Genomic DNA, 23445 nt, shown 5'->3' with positions numbered 1-23445 from the left:
AGCCATGGAACCAAAGGCTTAATGAGCGAGCTCAGCTTACATCTTCCCTGGATTTTCCAAAGAGCACATCGCCTGGTCAAAAGATCATGAGGAGTAATTCAGGGTCGCTATACATTAATATTTGGCAGCAGGAGGTGGCTCTAACCTTAGGAGAAATGCCTTATGTCATATTGAGTCTCTACACAATAATTACATGTCCAATACACAGTAAAAATAGCTGTTTCAGCACAGTGTTTCATATGGATTGGGGAATTTCCAGAGGGTTCTTATTCACACGAAGTTCTACTCAAAAAGAGCCACCACCTTTGGAAAGTGCTGATTAGTAAAACTTTATCTAGCTAACACACAGGGAAGGGGGGGATGCAATTGGGTGCAAGTTATTAAAAGTACCGATTTCTCAATGATTTCAGGAGGTAATATATTTAAATGGCAAGAGCAGCTGGGTTTCAAAAGAATCGCAGTTTTAAAACGTGCAGCTAAAATCTGTTATTTTATTAATTTCACCCTATTGTGTCCCCCCCCCACAACAGGCTTACGTAGCACAGATTTTCCTATGTAACCAGTCTGCTATAAACTGCCTTAAATTTTGCATCTTATTCGCACTGCATTGAAAAACCACTTACACTGTACTAGAGACTCTGGGCTGTGAGTTTAATTGCACGGTAATTCATTTTAAACCCGTACAAAGTCGCGGATGAAGCAGACCGAAACTTGGCGTGAGAAAAAGCAGGGCCGTATTAAGGCTTATGGGGGCAACTAAATTGTGGGGGCCCCCACCAATAAAATTGACAAAGATCCCCTGCCACAATTATGCCCTGCATAATAATACACATATGTAAAAACCAGAGATGGTACTTTGGGGAGCAGCAGGGCCAGTGGTGAGGGTAGTCTTTGGGCAGCCAGGTGCCACCTTGCAGTGCCAAGTTGCCGGTGCTTTTATTGCAATGGGCAGGGGAGGGGGCAGAGCCCACGCACACACACAGGGGAGGTCCAAGAACCAGGCACCAGTGCATTACCTGTGCAGGACCCTGGTCCGGTGGTCCCGATCTTCATTCTGCTGTAGCCGCTGTCACCACTCACCGGCAGTTCACGGAGCAGCGACAGCAGCCTGTGTTGGGAGACCAGAGAGCAAGGCGAGGGAGCCATACGCAGATCACATTCACCATGGCCGAGCCTCGGAGGTAAGAGGAGAGGGCTTTTGCAGTCAGAGAGACTGCAACGCTGCCGGGAGGCAGGAGCTGGGCAGGCCTGGGAGGGTGCATTGTGACCAGGTAGGAGCAATATGTGGGGGCCCCCATTGTGTGGGGGCCCCTGGACAACCACCCCGTCCGCCCTGCCTATAATCCGGCCCTGAGAAAGTCACTGCTGCTGCTACATCGTAGCGCTTCTTATACAGAGTCGCACAGAGATGTACAAATGTCGCACATTAAATTGATCAGGGTAATCCAGTTTCCAATCCCTTCTCAAGACCTGAGAAACAGTTGGATCATCTTATAATATTTCTCAGATCACTCTCTATGTGGGACGGTAACGAAAGCCTTACATCACCATGCCTTTCATTCAATAGGCAACAAAAACTTTAGTCCCCTTCATGCACTATGCAGGCTGATATCTTGCACTGTTAAAAGCCAACCAATTATGATTTAGTTCCAGGGCATGCCCTATGTCAGGGGTGGCAAACCCGCGGCTCTCGAGCCACGAGGCTCTTTTGAACTTCTAATGTGGCTCCCAGGCTCGCGGCTCGCGGCTTGGCAGACCCCATTATTACTGAGAATACTGGTCTTTGAAGCCATCAGAGACTGAAGAAGCCTCTGATCGCTTCAGAGGCCAGCGTTCCCAGTAATGCAGTGCGCGGGTGACGTCATGACATCACCCGCAATGTGAGGAGCCTGCGCGTTTGCTGTATTCAGTTAGATCCAGCAGGCGGCGGAAGCAGCAGCAGCGACGGCGGGACTCGGGAGCCCTGATGGCGTGGAGCTGTGCCATCATAGGGGTGTGGGCAGGGAGGGGGAGCTACTGCTGGGGACATAGCTACAAGCTACAATGCAGAAGGGCCACAACTGCTGGAGGCATTGCTTAATGGGTACAGCTACATGGGGCATTGCAGAAGGGGCACAATTACTGGGGCACATTACATAATGGGCACAGCTCCAAGGGGGCATTGCATAAGGGCCACAACTAATGGGGGCATTGCTTAATGGGCACAGCTACAGGGGGCATTGCACAAGGGACACAACTACAGAGGGCATTGTATAATGGGCACAGCTACAGGGGCATTGCTTAAGGGCCACAACTACTGGGGCAATTGCATAAGGGGCACAGCTACAGGGGGTATTGCATAAGGGCCACAACTATTGCGGCCATTGCTTAATGGGCGCAACTACAGGTGGTCACTGCATATGGGGCACAACTACAGGGGGCACAGCATAATGGGCACTGGCATTCTCAATGTATTTTATGTGGTTCTGTATTTCAATATATATATATATATATATATATATATATATATATATATATATGTGGATCTGGCTTGTTTCTGAGTATTTTATGTGAACGTGGCTATTTCAATGTTTTCTATATTGCCCTGGCTTTTTCTTTCACTTCAACAGTGAAAAATGTATATTGGTAAGATTACGTAAAATGTGTATTTTCAATGTCTTGGGCTCGCCCCCAGGATGACTAAAAACAGGGGTGTGACACAAGGTCATGCTCTTGCAAATGTCATACCAAAGGCGTGCGCACAACAATGGGGCGTGGCCTTGTGATAGCTAGTCCACGCCCCATATTTTGCCAACGCGCCTGCCTGCTATTGGCTCTTTCGCTTGACTACATATACACACACACACACACACACACACACACACACACACACACACACACACACACACACACACACACACACACACACACACACAGTTTCATCCCTATGCATTGCAGAAAAGGTGGCCAGCCAGCTACAAACACCCTCTTAGTAATATGATGAGGGCAGAGTAGAAACAGATTAGTAGCAGTTTGTTTGGCACAGATAACACCTTAAAGCATTCTCTTTTCCAACTATCATCAGAACAGAAAAAATATGAGATATGGTAAGAACTTACCCTTGTTATCTCTATTTCTACGAAGTCCATAGGGTTCCACGGGATACCTTGGGGTATAGGCGATGGCGGCAGACATCCAGGCACCACAGAGTTACATTTTCAGCCTCCCAGGATGCACTGGGGTCCCTCTCCTATACCCCGCCCCCGAGCCTCAGGCCACTCAGTTTCGTAACAAGCCATAGGCCGGAGCAGGAGCAAAAAAGAGAGAGAGAGAAGACAGTCTGGAACACACAAGAATCACATTCTCACCAGAAGGAGACGGAGAAACCGGTGACCAGATCAAAGCCCATCTGCAGTACAGGTGCGACAGGGCGGGAGTCCTGTGGAACCCTATGGACTTCGTAGAAATAGAGATAACAAAGGTAAGTTCTTACCATATCTCATATTTTCTACTTCAGGGTCCATAGGGTATCCACAGGATACCTTGGGGATGTCCCAAAGCAGTATCCTTTAAGGGTGGGGACGCTCCTGTGCTGTAAGGAGAATCCGCCGCCGAAAGGAAGCATCCTGAGAGGCGAAGGTATCAAAAGCATAATACCTTACAAAAATATGGACAGATGACCACATGGCTGCCAATCACCGCTGAGGCGCCACGTCGAGCTGCCCACGAAGGACCCACAGACCTAGTGGAAGAGCTTTAAAAGAGGATGGAACAGGAAGACCTGTGAATCCATCCTGCCAAAGTTAGCGTAGTGGCAGGCTAACCCTTTTTATGGAAACCAGAAAGGACAAAACCGAGAGTCTGATGTCCTAAATGGACTGGTACGGTCAACTTAAATTCTTAGCGCCCGTACCACAGCCAAATAGGCCTCACCAGCAGAACAGGACTGGGGAAGTAAAGGCAAGCACTGCCCTGTTCCTAGGAAAGATGAGAAAAAGGGAGGTCTACATGACAGAGCCTCCCATTCTGAGATCCTACTGGCCAAATGAAGAGCCAGAAGGAATACAGTCCTAGCCGTAAGCCATTTGAAATCCACTGAGCCCAGTGGATCAAATGGCTGTCCTCAGAGAGCCCTAAGGATGACAGCCAAATCCCAAGGAGCCACAGGTGGAACAAAGGGATGCTGAATATAACGTACACCCTGCACAAAGGTGCGGACATCAGGAAGAGTAGCAATCCTACACTGAAACCATACTAACAGGGCAGAAACCTGCACCTTCAGGTAAGCAAGGCGAAGACCGTTATCTAAGCCCACCTGTAGGAAAGCCAACCTCTGGATATCCGGAATACCCGAGGAGCCTAGCCTCTAGGGCGACACCTGAAAGAAAGTATACCATACCCAATGGTAAATTCTTGCAGATAAAAACTTCCGAGCTCTTAGCATGGACAGAGCCCCTGTTAACTATAGAGCTGGAAAAACTCCTAGACCTTAAGAGGGCAGTCTCCACCGCCACACCGTCAAGGACAGACAACCCAGGTCTGGGTATCAGCCAGGATCCTGAGACAACAGGTCCAGGCGTAGAGGCAACAGCTTCGGAGTGTTAACTGAGAGGCTCCGAAGATCTGAGTAATAGTGCCATCTGGCCTACGCTGGAGCTATCAGCAGGAGCGTGCCTCCTTCTTGCTATTACTGGAGGAAGAAGGGATAACGGAGGGACGAGGTACACAACTTGGAAGGTCCACTGGACCTACCTACGTCTATCAGAAGAGTCATCTCTGAAAGGCTCCACTTGTTCACCAGAAGATTGAACACCTCCTGATAAAGAGGACATTTCCCTGAATGCACGTCTTGACGGCTGAGAAAGCCTGCTTTCCATCTGAGGATTCCTGAATGAACACTGCCGATGACGGCAGGGATATAGCCTTCCACCCAAGCCAGAATTCGGGACACCACTGTTAGTGTCGCCTGACTTCGGGAACCTCCTAGGTGGTTTACATAAGCCATCATGATGGTGTTGTCAGACTGTACCTGCACGGTACTTCCGTGTAGGACCTGTCCTGCATGCTGGAGAACCTTGAATACTGCTCAGAGTTCTCAGATGTTTATGGGAAGCGCAAAAACTACTGGTGTCCACCTGCCCTGGAACAAGTGTGGACCCGTCACTGCTTCCCAGCCACGGATACTGGCGTCCGTCGTCAGAAGGACTCTGTCCGCAATCCCAAAGGGGGTGCCCCTTGTTTAGGTGAGCTTTCTGCAGCCACCAGGCCAGAGAGAGACAAACCTCCGGGGAAAGCCTATTGACTTTATCCTATGGGGCAACCCATCCCTTCCGGAGAGGAGCAAGTTCTTTAGAGTGAAGCTGGGTACTCTCCACCATGTCGAACAGCGACATCCTGGAACCCAGGAACCACATTGCCAAGTGAATAGACACTTGGCGACTCTGCAGGCAACTGCGTACCTTTGCCTGTAATGCAGAGATCTTTTCCTCAATCACAAAGATCCTCAGATGTTGGGATATGGAGCATCCTCTGTGAAGAATCAGAGAGGACCATTTCCAGGTTATCAGTCAGCCCTAACGTAGCAACACAGATATTGTCCGTTGCATATGGCACTGAAGTATCTCTGGAGACCGTGGTAACAACAGGAGGTCACTCGGATAGGGTAACAAGCAGACCCCCTGCATCCGCAGGTGGGCTGCCATAACTACCATGACCCTGGTAAACCGTGAGGCGCGGAGGCCAGACCAAGGGGCAATGCCAGAAACTGGAAATGCTTATCGACCACTGCAAACCTGAGGAAAACACTGGTGTGCTAAGAAAAGAGGGATATTCAGGTAGTCACCACAAAATTCCCAGGCTCCATTGATGGAATGCAGGGTCCCCCTCCCGAACCGAGGAACCCTTAAGAATTTGTTGAAGGATTCGAGGTTGAGAATGTCCTGGTAAGACCCATTGGGTGTCTGTACCAGAAAGAGGATGGAGTAATACCTCGTTCCCCTTTGGGGCAACGGAATAGGTACTATAACTCCTGCCTGGAGCATAGAGTGTAACACCCTCAAAAATTACAGGGCCTTGTCCTGAATTGACAGAAGACCTGTAACGAAAAACCGTCTGGGAGGCTTTTACCGGGAGGAGAGGACATACCTTCAAGAAAATACTTCTCTTACCCCAGTGTCCGTGGTGGTCAGACACCAGCACTGGGCGAACTGGAGAAGCCGGCCTCCAACTCTGGTGGCTCCCGAGAAGAGGCCCGTCCCATGAGGCTGAAGGCTTATAGTCCAACTTGGGAGTAGGACGTCTTGTACTCCAAGCCTGTTCTTATGGCTGAGCATATTTCCTGGCTACTGACTGTCTTGGAAAGCTGTATTTTAGACTTACCCTGGCCTCACAGGGCCGAAAAGACAAAGCCCCAGACCCTGATGGGACTGTAGCCGATGGCAGACACGCAGACGTAGCTGCTGCCTGCAGGGCCACAATTGCGTCCAGACGAGGGCCAAACAGGACTTGTCCCGTAAAAGGCAAAGCATTCCAAATGGAAACTGCGTCCGCTTTCCAAGAGCGCAACCACAGGGAGCGGCAAGCCGCTACTGCTGCCGAGGAGATTCTGGAAAGGAGTAGGCTATATGTAAGACCGTCTCATTATGAACGTGGCAAAGTCCCTGAGAATTTGCCACTATTCACCTGCTCTGCTGGAGAGTCAGTGTGCAGAGATCCAGTTACCTACTCAGTGTTCCATGGCTGTGGCCCCCCAGCACACGGCCATAGCCGGCCTGGAAGCCCCTCCAGCAAGGGAATATTGGATTTTAGATATATTTGCACCTTGCAATCTGGAACCTCCTTCAAAGAGGACCTGGAGGGCATGGGCAACGTAGCACTCCTCACTAGGCGTGTAACATGAGAATCTACCCGTAAAGGTAACTCCCATTCGGAAATGTAATTATCCACAAAAGGGGTATGCAAAAGGTCAACCGTTTTTTGAGGCTGGAACCGCTTACCCGGATTTTCCACGCCTCCTCTAAATGATCCACCTGACCAGATAGAGGAATTACAGTGGCAACACCCTTATCCTTAAAGAAGGCATATTTGGATTTAGCCACGGGGGATATGTAATAACCAAAGCCGCACGGACTGCCCGTAGAAGGCCAGGTATATAGACTTTAGACCCAGACTACGCCTCCTTTGCACTAAGGGGCTCGTGTCTGAAAAAGTCAATAATGTCACCGTCATCAGACGTCATGTCTTTACCCATCTGAGACCCGAAAGGCCGCTTAGAAGGCCGAAATGGTGACTCCCCCTGTAAAACGTCCATCAGGTGCTATACCATTTGGACAATAAATTCACCCACACAGGCTCCTGCGAGACCTGGGGGGGCGAAAAACAGGATACACTGGGGTACCATCAACTGTCCAGGGACCCTTGCATGTGATGAGACCACCACAGGCTGTGATAACCCCTATGGGGAAATGCAGGGGGCGTTGCCCACAAAGGCTGTAAGCATCTTAGCCAGCTGAGGGCGGTCCCCTTTTTTTTTTTTTGTGCAGGCACAGTGACAGAAATGGGGCGTGATATATAATACAACATGCCCTCCATAAACCCTCAGCGTCTACATATCCCTCCGCTAACTGCACATGATATCAGTACATTATAGCTGGAAGAGGATATCCTCGTTCACTTTCCGACATGAGGAATGTGAACGGAGCGTATGTGACCTCCCACACAGAAAAACCACGTTTACTGTGAGGTAATAAACACCCTGCGACACCGCACCGCAAGGGCTGTAGCAGAAGAACAGGGATAGGAAAAGGCTGACAGTCAGAAATGAAAGTACAGGCAAACAGCGCTAGCATTTAAGTCACATACAATGCACAGATAACATCCTGCATTACAAGCACTGCGATCAACTACACAGACCAGAGCCTGGTAGGAAACAGTGCTGCATACACTGACCTTAATTGAAGGAGAGGTATGCGGGGGACCCGGACCGCAATGGCATCTGTATCAGCTTCCAGCAGCGTTTGCCATCCCCAGCACATGTAGTGAGAAGATGGCCACCGAGGAGCAGAGAGAAGGCAGGGCCCGGGGAAGGAGCGCTGACACAGCCCGCTCAGACCGCTGTGGAATGGCACTGTGCAGCGGGGGAGACGCCGGCTGTGAGACAGGGAAGGCGTTCTCCTCTGGCGTGCTATTAACCCCTGGGACGCCGCGCTGTACCGCACATGCTGCGGCCCGCTGTCCCTGGTGGTCTAGTGGAAGGCGCAGGATCAGTACCTGGCCCCACGCGCAGCCGGTCCCCAGGGAGCCCCCTGCCTGGAGACCAAACAGGACTGTGTTACCGGCGGGTGCCCACCGCGGGACCCCGCCGCTTACCTTGTTCCCCGTGCATCCGCCACAGTCCAGGTAGCCGGGGATCACCGCTAGCTGTGACCCCAGCTACCTACCAGCATCCCCGGATCGGTACCGGCGGGGTGTAGGAGTGACAGCATGGACGTCAATACTGACTGTCCTATGCTGGAGCACTCTAGTTGTGCAGCCACAGCTGCGAAGAAATATTCAGGGGCCTTAAAAAGACCCCCCTCTGTACGGTGCAACTGGTCCGGCCAGGCACCTACGAAAACTGAGTGGCCTGAGGCTCGGGGGCGGGGTATAGGAGAGGGACCCCAGTGCATCCTGGGAGGCTGAAAATTTAACTCTGTGGTGCCTGGATGTCTGCCGCCATCGCCTATACCCCAAGGTATCCTGTGGATACCCTATGGACCCTGAAGTAGAATTACTCACTATTTACATTATTATCACCATATTACACACAATTGAGATATCAAACACATGAAAATATTATCTTACGGTGTATAATTCCAGGAGACTAATATGCTCAAAATAATCCAGAGTTAAGTGGGGAAAAAAATGATATCATCTTGATTAAAGGGGTCATTTCTGGATGATTTGAGACCTGGTTTATTTTTGTCCCATTTTTCCGGGTATGTTGTCAGGTACAAGCAACCAAAGAGTGACCTGGGTTTGAAAACTACGTATATGTGAAAGCATGAAAGCAGGTCCTGGTCCCAGCAGCAGTGCCATGTTCATAACAGAACCCATGGTACTAGCCAACTGCAACCACCGAGCAACCCCAAATGGAATGTTCCAATACTTGGACTGTACCGAAATGTAAAATTGTAGAGGAAATTTAGATTTGACACTGACCATGGCATTTTGAGTAAACACAACATGTAGGGCCTGATTCAGCAAGGGTCGCTAATGCGATCTCGGCTGCAATCGCGCATGAAGGTCTGCTGCGAAAGTATGCTAATGCCTGCAATCGCAAAGCCCTCGCACAGACAAGATGCAGACGACCACTTCCCCTCTCTCACATCCGTAATACCATGCAATCCTCCTCAAACATCGGAAACATCGAGTACCATCGACCCCTCACGCAGAATTACTGCAGCCCCGACCTAACCTATGATTGCTAACCCCGTTGCACACAGTGAGAGCTGAAGCTGCGTATGCCATCGCAGTGGCTAATTTATGCACGCCCCTGCAGCTGCGTTCAAACGCACTGGCACGCCTGCATTTCTCTGACCACCTCCCCGTCACCACCCCCAAATGGTACTTCCTGTCAATCACTCTGTGATGGGTTTGCGTACTCACTGCGATCGCAGTCCCGGTCGCAGTGAGGCATTTGCACATGCGCAGTACGCAATCATCGAACGTCTGTGTACGCTTTAGCGATCCTTGCTGAATCAGGCCCATAGTTGGCAAAGTACAAATAACAAAACAAATAAAATGAAAACAAAATGTATAAATTCAGTGTAAAACAGTTTCAATGCTGTCCTCAAAACAGTGGTGCACTACAATGCCTAATAACAAGCCCAGAAGAGGCGGCAATGAAACCACAGGATAACATTACAAATGTGGAGATGTAAAGATGTAGACAAGAACTTAAACACAGTGAACAGATCCAGCCATGCAACAATATCTAAGGCAACAAAGTGAAAGAATTCAACAAATACTACATTTGGGGAACAAGTTCAGAATTAGACAAAAGGTAGAAACAAGTGTTCAAACTACAAAGATGGAGCTTGGCACAGAGAAGGTGTCAGAAACGAGATATACTTGAAAACAATCCTCCATAAATCATTAACCAGAGTTCTGTATCGAGGAGAGATCAAAACAAGTAATGACAACACAGAGCATTGTTTGTCTGGCATGTAGGATTTCTGCCATTACAGCGCTCACTTTCTGAGATAGGAGCAGGATTCATAGCTCACTGACAGACTTAAGAACTTTCCCTGTTATCTGAAAGGTCACTGCAAATCACAGGACCCTTACTTTATAGGCCAGTCAATTATGAAACACTAGTTCATATGCTCATGAGATCCCTGTCTTTAGTAACAATGAATGATATATTCAGACTCGGAACGCTCAGCTATGTTTTTTGGAAGGAAGCCCAACTACACTGGCTGCAAAACAAACGCTCTAGGACAGACTGTGTTCGTGTAAAGTTAAAAGGTGAATATGGTTCTGCCCAATCCACTTTGCATCTACTGTAACCTCTCCAAACATTGCCAGGACCCTAGAGAAACACTTGTTGCAGACACAGATGAAGTGTATGGGAAAGCGATAATATAGCTGGGCTGTTCCTTCAGGTTAAGCTAAAATGTGTTTTGCAGTCAACTTTAAAAGATTTCCCATTCCTTGTCAAGCTGTTGTGTTACACCCTTGGCGCACTGTATGTAAAACTCTATGGTAAGTGAGTGAGGGTCTCATTCAGACCCGCTCGCGAGCGCAGGACGCTCGCAAGCGGGTCGATGGTACCCAAATGCACATGCGCACGACGGAGGGTGCTCCGTCGTGCGCATGCGCGAGACCCGGCGAGCGACGGGGTAGCCGTCGCTCGGGGTCTCGCACCAAAGGGGGCGTGCTGTCGATGTTGATTGACAGCACGCCCCCTTTGGTGGGCGTGCCGGGGGCGTGGCTGCCAGACGGAGGCGTTCCCGTGGGAACGCCTACCGTCTGGGTCCGGCCCCACTGACATCACTAGTGATGTCAGTGGGAGTGATTTTGGCTCTGATAGAGCCAAAATCACTCCAGGGCTTGCGGCAGAGAGATCCTACCGCAGGGTCTCGTCGCAAGCCCGATGGTCGCGATGGTCTTGACCATCGCGGCCATCATCATGGACGCTCGCATAAGCTGTGGGTGGTAACCCACAGCTATGCGAGTGTCCAAGAGGCTGCTCCAAGTTTAGGTAGGAGGGCCCTGATTCAGAGGGAGTGCTCTGGTCAGAGCGTCCGGCTCTGAATCAGGCCCTGAGTGTGTGGGCATGCAGGATCAATAAATGACATCTACTGCACGGTCAGGTAAACTGTACATTTATTTAAACTAAAAGTACATATATACAAAAGACATGAAATACACACATTCACATAAAGACGCACCCAGAGTCACAAACAGTCATACCTAGCGTCACCCTCTTTTCTAAGAGACAGGGAAAAAAATAAGAGAGAATGAGGGGAGGGAGAGAAAGAGATGGGACACTGAAAAAAGAGAGGCAGAGAGAAATAGTGAGAGAGACAAGAGAGAGTTGGTGTGGGTGTAGGGATAGATGGAATAGAGAAGTAACGAATACTAGAGATAAATTGTGAGCTCTCAGGACTGGGGATACAAGAGGTACAGGAAAAAACCCATGCATTGCCAGGCTCATGCCTCATACCGTCATCAGTGCCAAATGTGAACATTGAATGTAGAAGCAGACACACGGTTATCGAAAAGAGAGCCAAGAGACATTAAAGAACAAGGTCATGATTTAGAGCACGTTCATCACATATGTGAAGCCAGCCTGTGAGGAATTCTGTCTGCCTACCAAGAAATATGCTGATGTTATCATTCCCAGAAACTCTAACAACCTGGTTGCCATCAACTTGATTGTTCAGCACATCAAGGATATTTTAAATGAAGATTTAACAAAGTGGCACAGCAGTAGCTATCAGAACGGCTACAGCAGCTAGGAACAGATTGCTCTGTCGGCTGGGTGAATGTTTTATTTATATATATTCTATTTATTTTAATTAAGGAGGAAGGGTGTGGATTGTTGGTGTGGAAAGGTGGAAGTTGGTGTGAGGCTGGGGCTGTCCGGATGTACTGGGGACCGGTCCCGGCCGAACAGGGATATTCAATTAGGAGCGAAAATTTCAAAATCACGTCATTTTCACCGATTTCAATTATCCCCGTATTCAAATTTCAAAGACTTTTCGCAGGTCCAAAAAGACTTTGAAAAAAAAAACGGGGATAACTTTTCACCACTGAATCGGTGGCGAAAAAGAGTGCAGAATTGGGGTTTAGGGGTGCAGGCTTAAAAAAAATAGCCTGCAACCCTGGGAATGTCATTTAAACATAAACTGTGTCAAAAAAAGTAAAAAAAAAAATTAGGGACACCCAAAAAAAATTATTTAAAAATTGGGGTGAAGAAAAAAAAAAAAATGGAAAAAAAGTGTTTAAAAATAGGGAAATAGGTTCAGGGCTATTCTGCAAGTATGCGGCAGATGTTTTCTAGAATAGGCTATTAGCGGCAGGTGCATTTTTGCAGAATTTTAAAAAAATTACTTTAGGGACATAAAAATATGCTAGTACCCATTTTCATGTACCCCAAATTTGATAGGACCACTTAAAAAAACGAAAAAAATAACCTAAGTGCTCTTCTGCATTACTTCTTCAATGTCGGAAATAAAAAACACCTGCCGCAGGCTAAAACGGGGGTAGCCATAGTGATCCCCCATGTTTTGACAGCTTTAGGGGGGTCCTACAATTTATTCCAGGTAAATCCCATTTTTTTTCGCCAATCCTATTTCGTCGGCTCCCGTTTTCGTAGCTTTTTAATTGAATACGGGGATAAAGTGAGCACGCAACCGATACTTTATCCCAGGAAAATCAGCGATGTGGAGCGAAAAGTCCAGCATGGACTTTTCGCTCCAAATTGAATACCCCTGTAAATGTGATAGCTCTGGCAGTGACACACATGTGACATACTGACAGACAGGCTGCCTGCCAAAGAACAATACCAGAGCTGAAAGGTAGGGCAATCGCTGACTGAGGGCAACACATTACAGTGTTGCATAGAGTGACTTACCAGGAGGACTACACTGTGGCATAATGTGAACTAGGGGTACAAAAATGTGGCAAAATGTGAACTGGGGCCACTACTATGAGGCATAACAAGAACTAGAGCACTACTACAGGGCATAAAATTAACCAGGACACTGCAATGGGGTATAAAATAAACTGCTACAAAGAGAGGCATCTCCCTAGAAACATTGGGTCAAGGTGCCCTTCAAAATGTTGCTATGGGGACTACAAAGTCCTAGTTACATCCCTGCTCAATAGGCTATAACTTGCTAAAATAACTATAATTCTTCCTCTAACAAACCATAAGAAAACTAATTCCATAAATAAATAGGTCAAATGTAGACTTTTATTCTATTTTATTATACACTTCTCAAAGCTGTGCATAAGCAAATATATAGGACAGTATACACAGTCTTGATGACACTGTTAAAAACTGTGAGCACTGAGGGGAATATTCATGGTAAAACAAAGAGGCATCCTGTCTTGTACCATCTGCAATGGTCTGTACTGAATGTAAGAAATATTTTTGAAGAGTTTTACTTACTGTCGCTTCTGTCCACCCAACTGGCTCCAAACTTCCACCACAAAACCATCAAATTGTTCATCCTACAAATATTAAAAGAAGCACCTGTCACCTTAACTCTTAAAAATATATCATGAAAAAACTATAAAAGAATCTCATCTACCACACATGTATATACAGTATGTCCTACTCTGCCCTGTATGGGACAACGGATATTCTTTATAATGTAAGAGAAACCTGGTCATGCGGTGTGCTTCCATGGCTGCAGAAATTCTCAGTGGACAAAAAGAGAGAATAATCTACCACACTGGAAATTTGTATTATTATGAATCAAACTCACAGTGACAATTTCTTGCTCTAGAGGATTACCAGAGCTGGACATTTCTACAGGAACAATTAAGTATGGACTTGCTCGGTCACACACTATACCAGCCGCGCCATTTCTATATTTATCAGATCCCAACAGAACACGGTATTAGGAATGTGAGACTAGCTTATGTAGTGGAGAGCCAGGTGAACACTACATAATGCATTTTACCTTCAATCGTACCTGGGAATTTCAGTTTGGAGGATTTAGGATTTTATTTGTAATTATTCATTTATTGTCAATATACGTAGGAAGAAAAAACAAAACAAAAGACAATTAGCCAAGGGAAAGGGATACAGTGGGAGTTGAAGGAAACATCTGGAAGGGGGCAGTTAGGGGCAAAGACGGGGAAATCTGGTTGTTCGGATAGGTTTGTGTGAGCCATGACACACAAGCTGTAGACACCAATGATGCCCCACTTGCATTCACTCCAAAAATATACTTGTAAGTTAATTGGCTCCTAGCAAAACAATTAACCATGTGTGTGTATATAGATTGTAAGCTCCACTGGGGCAGGGACGGATGTGAATGGCCAAATATTCTCTGTAAAGCGCTGCGGAATATGTGTGCGCTATATAAATAACTGGTAATAAATAAAAAAAAAACAATTCAAAGACAACTGTACCATTAATCACCCATAGTTTTACTGTTGTGACAATATCTTCTATCCACAATGAAGGCATCTCTCTTATACCACCCAACTACAAAGTTGAGGGGATCCGGTCTAAAGATCTACAGTAAAAAGGTACACAATGTCTAGATAGACACCAGATGTAAGACAGTCATTAGGTCGACAAGGACAAAAGGTCGACACACTAAAGGTCAGCATTTAAGAAAGTCGACAGGTACAAATGGTTGACATGGTCAAAAGGTCAACATGAAAATGGTCAACACATAAATGGTCGACACGTGTTGTTGTTTTTTTCTTAGGGTTAGGTTTAAGGTTAGGCACTTACTGGAGGGTTAGGCACTTACCCAGACGGTTGGGTTAGGCACCAGGAGGGAAGGCTAGGGTTAGGCACTTACCAGATGGTTAGGGTTAGGCACTAGAAGAGATGGTTAGGGTCAGGCACCTACCCTGACGGTTAGGGTTAGGCACCAGCAGGGAGGGTTAGGGTTAAGCACCAAAGGGAGGGTTAGGGTGAAGATTAGGGTTAGAAAAAACAAAACAAAACATGTGTCGACCATTTTCATGTTGACCTTTTGACCCGGTCGACCATTTGTTCCTGTCGACCTTCTTACATGTAGACATTTAGCCCCTGTCGACCTATTGACTGTCTAACATCGCGGGGAAAATTTTCTAAGATGGGAGTTCTATCTAAGAAGTGATGTTGCCCAAAGCAACCAATCAGATTCTACTTCTCATTTATCTAGCACCTTCTAGAAGATAATACCTGGAATCTGACTGGTTGCTATGGGCAACATCACTTCTTCTTAGAACTCCCATCTTAGTAAATTTACCCCCTGGTGTCTATCTAGACATTGTCTAGCTTTTTACTGTAGATCTTTCAATCCACAACCAAAATTGAGGTGGGGAAGTGAAGTGGGTCATCCGGCCTCGTAACCCGTGATGTGGGCTATATCGGTGAAAATGGCATGGCAGTATGCAGTTACGTTCAAAATACCGAAATCAGTTAAGCAAAGAAACTGGGCTCTTCCCACAACTTTAGCACAACCACAGATTAAAGGTCCTTTTGAAGCTGCCAGGATAAGATGTATATTGCAGAGAGATCTACCATGGTCCAAGTCTTTCTATACCAGATTTTCTCTCCAGCCCCATCCCTTAATGTTCTATGCAGCCTCAAGCCTCTCCTGTGTCTCTCTTCAGCCTTATGTCCCCCTGTCTCACCTACCTCATGACCCCAAATTAGGGATTTTTAACATGAAGAATTTCCCCGACAAATCGGCAATCATTGATGGCCACGATCAGCATTTCCGACTGGCAGATCGGCGGTGGTGGTCAGATCGGGGAAACAGCTGCCTGATGTATGGGGCCCTTAAACCATGTAACTCCAATCTAATCAAGGGTCTTAATACATTTGAAGAAATCTTCTTATAACATTGAATAAGCTCAATAGTCCACTGAGCATTATCGGTAGCTTGTCTTTATTTTGAACTAGCTGAAGTACCCGGAGTTGCCTGGGTTTAAATCTCAAATTATTAAGTTTTAGTATGTGATGTTGCCCTAATCCATCCAGTGGAAGGCCCAGAACAGGCTCCCTAGGTCAAAGTTCTCCACCATAAGGTCTGTCCAGGACTCCAACTGTCACGGTCCTGCGTGCCGACCCTCCAGATACGGCAATCTGTGAATAGCCGCCCGTGACTTTTACAGGTTACCTCAGCACGTGTGGTTAACTAAACGTGGTAAGTGCCACCAGCAAAGAGGTATTTTAGTGTTAAAACACAAAGTAAGTCTTTGCCCTTACCTGCCATACAATTATGCACACTTTTTAAAAATAGGTAACATGAGCCATATGAGGCCTTGAGTCATAAAAACACAGATCCAGAACTAGAATTAATGTTTAATTCAAGAATATCTTCAAAGCTTATGTACAAAAAGTTACAAAGAATATAATAATGTTAAAAAGAATCACACTGTTACTTACAATTTCCAGAAAATAAAAGAAAATAAATTGGAGAAACAAACCACTCGGATCACGTTGGATTAAATGGTTCTGGGATGAGGCCTTCCCAGTGACGAATTAGGGATCATCTGTATCCTTTAATGGCCTCATGCAGAATGAACAATGGGCCTGGGTTGACTCACATATTTATGCCTGCTTTTCTAGGCAACCCCCTCCCTGGGGGTGATTTTAACCCTTTTCAGCTCACAGTGGACTGTCCAGCTGGCTTTGAAGTTTGGGAAGCCGGCCAAGGTCCATAAACGTGCCCAGCAACTAAGTGAAGAAATTCACACCTACTGAGACCGAGTGTCTCCCTTTGTAAACAACTATTTTTTGATCACAGGGCCGCATTCAGAGATGAACGCAACTGCAAATCGCACTCAGATCGAGCGATTGTTTGCCATTGCACATGCATCGCAGTGCACGAAGGCAGCAGTGAGATCGCCATGCGTACACGCAGACCACGGAGGTCCATTGCAGATTAATTGACAGGAAGTGACCGTTTGGGGGTGGTTTGCGAAACGCAAGTGCACCTGGCCGTTTGAACACCGTGATGTGGGTATGCATAAATTAGCCACTACAATTGCATATGCAGCTCTGCGTGGCAGAAGAGCTCCCTGGTCTGTGTCAGATCAGACTTGCCACAAGTATAAAATGGCCGACATTCGATTGTACCGATGTTTATGTAGGTATGCGTACTCGCACGCAGGTGAGAAGGCAGAAGTGGGCGTCTTTATGCTCGGGTGATCTTTGCTAACATTAGCATATTTTTGCAACTGTGTTGCGTACGGAAACTCAGTTGCGATCGGATTAGTCCCGTCTCTGAATCAGGCCCACTGTTCCCAAACTGAACACAGGGCTCTTAACGACTGTTTTAGCAAAGGCCTCTCAGCAGGGAATATCCTTGCCTTTGAACAGAATCTCAAAACAGAATAAACAATTTGTACATGCAAGTGTCTGGCTGCTCGTTCCAGATAACATACCTCCTGAGCAGTTATTTGATACATTAATCATCCTTGCAGTTCATATTTTAGGCGTGAGTGGGTCCCCATCATTACACCTCCACCCTTTGATAGACACTAGAATAGTGGCTACCTAAAGGTTCAATTCTGGTGGCGTTATGGGCTGCTGTTCAATCCAGCCACATACCTCCCCAGCAGTTACTTAAGGTGCCTACACACTTAGCGATATTTTACACGATTGCCCAATTCCGACGCTTCGTGACGACTAATCGTGTGAAATATGCCAAAATCATGAGTGTCCACTAACGATCACGATGCGCATTCCCGCAGGTCGTACATCGCATCTTCAGACAATCTCAGTCACGATGCACTGGAGTAGTTAGGAGGCCCGATAGATCGTTTGTCACATTGGACAGTTTTTAACACCAGATCATGCCCACGACTTCCCGGGGAACTGCTGGGGAGAGTTAAAGGGGAAATCGGACACAATGTCGGATCGGGAGCACATCGCCAAGTGTGTAGGCACCTTTACAGGCTGGCCATTTGTGATACGGTTAGAAAAGACATTATTCCTACAGAAAATACATAGATATTACATACAAGTTAAACAGTACAACTTGTTAATATGCCCATTCTAATATGCAATGTGCTTCACCGCTATACCAACCACTCCAATAGGCATCCAAAACCAAATGCCACCCATCTGTGAAGTTTTCATCCAAATCTATCCAGTGGAAGGCCTGGAACAGGCTTCTCGGGTCAAAGTTCTGCCCAGTGTACACCAACGGAAGTTCCAACCGGCACCTCAACCCCCTAATATGTCTTCTGGGATCCAATGTTACCAGTTGTGAAGTTTTCTTGAAAATTATATGATGTCGTCCTAATCCATCCAGTGGAAGGCCCAGAACAGGCTCACTGGGTGAAAGTTCTGCTCGGCGCACTCCACCGTGAGATGCGACTGGGACCCTAACCACTCCATTAGGCATCCCAGACCAATTTCCACATCTCTGTGAAGTTTTCATCCAAAGGGCCAGAATAGGCTCCTCAGGTCAAAGTTCTGCCCAATGTTCCCTTCTGCCCAGCGTACACCAACAAGAGGTCCGACCGTTACTCTAACCCCCCTAAAACCTGGCCAAGATCCAAATGGACCAACTTTCGTTGGTTTCATCACAATCGGTACAGGGGTGTCCGAATGCATAACTGGACAAACAAATCAAATAATTTTATATATAAGATGAATCACAGGAGAACAAGATAAGGTGATAATTACATAAAAAATTAGGATCTTTACAAGGTTTGCGATGGAAAAATTAATGCTTCTAGAGCTTGTGAAGAGAAGTTTACCTTTCAGAACGTCAATGAAGGTAATATTTAAATGTAATTATAATTAGCTCAATAGAAACCTCTTTACTAGTGAAGGTTCTAGGTCTAAAAAATTTTTTTTCAGCTTTTAATGAAGTCAGCATTAGATTTAGTAAGGAATTCAAGTGGCCGTGGTAAAATCTTTGCTTACCACGGCTTGACTTTACGCACTCCCGCTTAACACATAATTCAAATGTAAAAGGCTTATCCGGATTGTCGCTTGGTAATTCTGGTTTGTAATAGCTGCAGTGTGGAGAAAATGGGGAAATCAGCATTTACTCCCAAAAATTGCAAACGAATACTGGACAACAGTAAAGGGGGGTTATTTCTAAAAGTCGTTTTTCAGTTTTCGGACATTTTCTCTTGGTTTTGCAAACAGACAATTTACTAAATTCAAAACTGATGAAAAAAGGACAAAAAGCTGACTTTAGAATAGTTTAGCTCTTCGGACCAAAAATTGATTTTTCAACAGAGCAAAGAATAGGATCCAAAGATTGACGAATAGTTGATTTTATAACTGACCAAAAGACAGACAACCGCATAATGATGGGATTGATACCTGAACAATAAACCTACCCGAGGCAGGTGAGTTTGGGAGAAGCATGGACTGATCAGTACAAGCTGTGCAGGCTTTGTAAGGTTCAAAAGCTAAGAAAGAGTTAAGATTAAAAAAAAAATATGTGCAGGGATTTGTAGTCCACCTGTAACGAACAATATTATTTACTTATTTTTACCAATAATTGCACACCCACCAACACCAGGGGTGCAGAGAATATCGCTAGTAGTTCCTTGGGAGGGGGGACCTAATTTTCTGAGTAATTCCAGCCCTAGGCTGACCAGTTTGGGGCTGGTTAATGTGATGGCAGGGGGACTCGCTGTTTCCTCTCCCGATTTTCCAATACCAGCCCAGGCTGAGAGGTCCAGGTTTTTTCACTTTTCATTTGCCATCGGTTTTGAACTGAAAGATCAAAACCGACAACATTTAGAGTAGCAATAACTTTCACTGATGACAGGTTTCAATTGAAGCTAAAACACAACAAATTATAGAGTAGGATTTTAGACAGCTACACTCTGTAAGTGTCCATTGGTAATCTCCTATTGTGGTTTAGATCCTAAACCAACGGTTTGTAAATTTACCCTTAGAAGTCTATTAGTGGCAAAGAGCAAAGTATTTGGGGCTCTTAAAACCAGAGCTGGATTAAGGCTCAGGGAATTTAAGACGGGGGGGGGGGGCTAAAGTCTAAAATTAAAATCATGCGTCATCAATCACTAGAGAGATAATTACAGTACAATTAGGTGGTAAATATTATTATATATAGCATATAGGTATCCTGTAGAAAGGAAAAAGCTGCACTCCACAGACTTTTAAAATAGTTTAAAACTGTATTAATAATTACTGATATTTCAAGACCTCTATGGGTCTTTTCCTCATGGTACATATTTACACTAATTTAAAAGTATGTGGACTGATGCTTCTTTCTATCTACAGAATTCTGTACCTATTTGCTTCTGCTAAAATAGGAGTGCACCCCGGCATACAGTTTCTTTTCCAGAGTGCCAACCTTCACGTGTAAAAAAAAAAAACGTGACTTACCGATAACCTACATCTCCAACTCATATAGTCAACTGAAGACACGTCACTTTTGTCGCATCATAGAGGCACGCAAACCCCTGCGCACGTGACCAGTGTGTGTTAACCAATGGGCGCTTCAAAAGAGAGATACTATTCAACATGATAAATACACAATCTCAGTAAAGAAGCAGGGATAAGCACTCAAAAAACCTGTATAATCCAGGCCAGATATCGAGTAAAGATGTAAACTGTGCAGAGGAATACAGTAGGTAAAACCTCTCTCGTCCAGGTAAAATAAAACAGGGACTTGACTATAGGGACACACAACCCCATCTCCAATTATTGTGTTATAGTACAAGCATATCACTTCTAGCTATACCAGATAGATAATTATATATATATATATATATATTATATATACATATATATGTATTTATACACACACATACACATGCAAAGCTATAGGACCCAGTGCCTTTAATTAATTACATTTTATTTGGTAAGAAAGACAAAAAAAACAATTGTTTAATGCTGTCTAATGCTGGGTACACACTGACAGGCAGCAGATATATTGGCCGATCAATTGATCGGCCAATGTATCTGTCGGCCAGTGTGTACCCGCGATATGTCGGTGAACGTCATCGTTCACCGACATATTGCATTGGCTATGCTGCACAGCCGATGGACAGATATGTATGCAGACATATCTGTCCATCGGCAGGTGTGTACAGGTGGTCGGCAGACCGCCCTACCCACACAGCGGCAGCCGCGAGGAGGGGGACGGGACCCACCCCCCGACCCGTCCACCGGGCCCCGCTCCCCCGGCCGACCGGAACCTGAGGGCACAAGCAGATGATGGCTGTTCAGTGTGTATGAACGACCATCATCAGCAAATATATCTGCAGATCACTCGATCTGCAGATATATCTGTCAGGTGTGTACCCACCTTTACTTTTTTCTTTTATGGTGCTGACAGACTGTTATGTGACACTCTGCCTCAGCCGCCCCCAGCTGCACCGTGGCATGTTCCACCCTCTGTCTCCATATGCGCCTGTGTGTGTGGCGTGCCCGGCGCCTGCCCCTTCCTTCAAAGTCACGACCTGTTCCCTGCAGCCTGCGCGCCATATAGTCAATGAAAGCCGCAGGCTGCAACTTGTCATCTTATTGGTCCACCACCGGCACGGCAACCCAGCACTGCTCTGCGGTGCCGACGGGGACCGTAAAGGATGTCTTAGACAGCGGCTGCTACAGCGCTGGCTGCGCCTGCGCTGTGGATCGTGGAAATCGATCTGATCTGTGGTGGGTGGCAGGGGGCCCCCAGTGCCCCCCCTTTAATCCAGCCCTCCTTAAAACATGTCAAATGTATGATTATTGCATTTTTTTTTTTTATTAACGGTGAAAAAATAATAGAACAAATATTTTCAGCAAATTAATGTTCTTGATACATTTGGGGTGCATAAAAATGTCTGTAAATTGATTTATTTTGTGCCATTTATGTCACTTACAGCTCCCCCCATATACCTGTCACACATCTTTAAACCCATTATTCTGCATTTTGCAGAATATGACTCCAAGAGTGATGTTATTATTGGTCTAATTAAGCTCATTAAAGAAAAAAAAGTGAGAGGGCTTCTGAGCCAAGACCTGACATTTTTATCTTTAAAATGGGGATTTTCTCCAACTTTTCACCTGCTCAGGGGCTGCGGACAAAATTCTGCATAACATTCCATTGAGAGTTAACATTCGCAGTTATTCGAATAGCAAAGAATTTGCAACTGGCCGCGTTAAGTTGCATTTATCCATGTTATTCAGTGTAAACGTGTTATAGCGGCTAATACTCGCCTTAGGGGGAGATTCAATTAGCTGCTGTAATTTACTGTGGGCTAATTCATCACCCTGGGGCTATTCAATACTCATGAGACCTGAAAAGAAATTCCCGATAGCTATGCTATATACGGGTGAAAAGACCCAGTTAATGCATAGGTCTGTGAACCTATCACTGACACGTTTTACGCCTGTTAACAGCATTTAAGGACACTTTCTAACGAGTGTTAAAAAGGGGCTCTGGTAAAACAGGGTTTCAAATTCAATAGTCTCTTTTTCACCCCCGATAACGTTAAGGAGCTAATTGAATCTCCCCCTTAATGTTACAGTATTTGGATATTATTATATAATTTTTATACATTTTTCTAATTATTTTATTATTTTGGATGGATCATTAATAATAATTATATACATTTTGTAAATATCACAATAGTTTGGTCTTTTAAGTTCATCTCAAGCAATAGCATTGATCACTTATGCTACCATACTGTATACATATATTTTTGTGGCTGTATGAAGAAATTGCTTGCTGCCAGAGCTTGTTAAACTTAATTCTGTCATTAAACAAATGAGTGAAGTGCCAACATGCAACTATTATTATTTGCAATTCAGCCATTTTAACTACCTATTACTATAATACAAGAGCACCGAGCAGGTGGTCAGATGGAGTAGTCACATGCTATTGTTTCACTGTGTATGTTTAAACTCTCCAGTATATCATATTTAGATATTTCAGTGTGAGTACAAATATTTCAGTTGCCCCTTGTCACCTTCCCTGCTTTAGCTACATAGCCATTAGCCTGTATGATTAGAAATCATAAAGATATTCATGGATTAATAGGAAGAAATTGCACTATATGCAGATTATAGGTTACGGTTTTGTCTGACCGAAATGACACTTATGGTGGGTACACATTAGACGATATGTTGTCGACATAAGCAAGTATGTGTATGCAAGCGTGTCGGCCCATGCGCGCTCCCACTGGGTCGTTCATCGCATCGACAGAAATTCTGTTCAGAAAATTGGGATTTGTACCGCTCAGAGCTATTGCTAAGTGGTATTGTTTCAAATGATTGGGTGATGTGTAAAGAAGAATGGACCCAAAATGTTGCAA

The 23445-nt window shown here is 45.7% G+C and overlaps 1 protein-coding gene across 2 annotated transcripts in view; it reads right to left on the bottom strand.

The window, feature by feature from the left end:
• CHID1 (chitinase domain containing 1) overlaps window positions 1–23445 on the bottom strand; it is a 580147-nt gene that overhangs the window by 499955 nt on the left and 56747 nt on the right. For both annotated transcript variants that reach the window (XM_088471050.1, XM_088471051.1), the window contains exon 7: window positions 13640–13701. In XM_088471050.1, coding sequence (XP_088327176.1) covers window positions 13640–13701 — 62 coding nt within the window. The remainder of the gene's footprint in view (window positions 1–13639; window positions 13702–23445) is intronic.

The sequence above is a fragment of the Taudactylus pleione genome, unplaced genomic scaffold (assembly GCF_031769625.1).
Source record: "Taudactylus pleione unplaced genomic scaffold, aTauple2 ptg000109l, whole genome shotgun sequence".
Lineage (NCBI taxonomy): Eukaryota > Metazoa > Chordata > Amphibia > Anura > Myobatrachidae > Taudactylus > Taudactylus pleione.
This window is presented reverse-complemented; position numbering and strand designations above follow the sequence as displayed.